The sequence below is a fragment of the Mesitornis unicolor genome, unplaced genomic scaffold (genome assembly GCF_000695765.1).
Source record: "Mesitornis unicolor isolate BGI_N332 unplaced genomic scaffold, ASM69576v1 scaffold29715, whole genome shotgun sequence".
In the NCBI taxonomy this organism is placed as follows: domain Eukaryota; kingdom Metazoa; phylum Chordata; class Aves; order Mesitornithiformes; family Mesitornithidae; genus Mesitornis; species Mesitornis unicolor.
This window is the reverse complement of record NW_010185289.1, coordinates 31,784-33,219: the sequence shown is the minus strand read 5'-3', so window position 1 is coordinate 33,219 and position 1,436 is coordinate 31,784. Positions and strand designations below refer to the sequence as shown.

Sequence of the window (1,436 nt, the reverse complement as noted above, 5' to 3'; positions counted from 1 at the left end):
TTTATGCATTACAATGGATGTACCACATATTATTTTCAATCAACCGGACAAAACAACATGAAATTTCTATCACTGCTTATCATATTACAATATATCCATTTACTGGTAATAAGATTAGATTCATCACTATTCTCACTGTGTAGGCCACTTTTCATTTAATCTTCTTATGTTAAAAAAGGGGGAATTTCACCTTCATGCATAATAAAAACCAAACAATGTTATCTTATTAGAAGCAACACATCCAAGCATGTTATATCCTATTTAGTTAATGTGATGAGAGAATAAAAAAAGAGCATCTTACCTCAGACCAAAGATATGTGATTGTTCATAATTGAATAAGGAATGAATTTTAGCTTCTGAATTCAAAATTATAAGCCTGTCAATGATATCCTGCCAAAAGAAGACAACTGTAAAAAACTCATGTATGATTTTATATTTTATGCACATAACAGTTTCATAGGGATATTTACTATAAAATGAAAGCTATTATTAAAACACACATAAAAAATCTTTCTGCAAGAAAGAAGAGGTGTTTTCCAGCATAAAAGAGAATGGCAAGAAGAAACCATAGAGAACGTTAGGGAAAAAAAATATCTCAGTTAAAAAGAATAAATCACTAAACATACAAAAAGACCCTAGCATATCAAGTATTCTAGTACTTATTTAGTTCTAAACCACAACAAAAATGTTGAACTGTTTTTTGTTGTATGTTTGAAATGTGTATGAATCTATTTTGTTGAAAAGAACACCAAATCCTCTAGTGTAATAGCCTTTTAACACTGGCCAGTACTACAGGCTTCAAAACATGGCCATTTATTCTCAGAGTAGCAAGGCTTGGTTTGGAAGTTGAGGCTTACGTCTTTCATCCTACAGCATCTCATGTAATAGAAAACAACCTGTGGCTGCTTCCCACTTCTTCCACAAATCCAATCTAATTATATTCCCCTTTGGTTCACTGCATATCTGAACTGCCAATTATTTCTAAAGAAATAATTTCATTAAAAGACCAAGAAATGCATAAAAACATTCACTGATGTTGCCATCTCAGAGACATATTGCTGTGCTATGCTCAGAAGAAACAAACCACAAAGTCCTTATGGGCTTTATTTAACCTGGATTAAATCCAAACTTTAATTTTCTCCACATTTAATAAGCATAGTTTCAGATACAGCAGAGAGACTTATTATTCAACTGGTTATATCAATGAGTCATTTCAATATGATATGAGAGGAAAGTTAGGATGAAAACTACCAAAGTTCTGGTTTTCAACATAGAAAAAAAGTAAACACCACAAATAAAACTCCCAGTAGCAGGAAAAAGAAATCTAGAACTTGTCAAAGTAAATTGTCTTCATAAAATGCATTCTTACTTAAAATACAGTTCAATCGTATTTTCCCTATTAGATTTTTTTGGGCAGTAGGCAAGAGAGCTGTGAA

General features: G+C 31.7%; 1 protein-coding gene across 1 annotated transcript in view; it reads right to left on the bottom strand.

Moving 5' to 3' along the window:
• Positions 1-297: 297 nt before the first annotated feature.
• The window catches only part of TBC1D32 (TBC1 domain family, member 32), a 30,392-nt gene continuing 29,253 nt past the window's right edge, over positions 298-1,436 (bottom strand). Inside the window, exon 22 of the mRNA XM_010184789.1 lies at positions 298-390. Within this exon, the coding sequence (XP_010183091.1) occupies positions 298-390 (93 nt within the window). The remainder of the gene's footprint in view (positions 391-1,436) is intronic.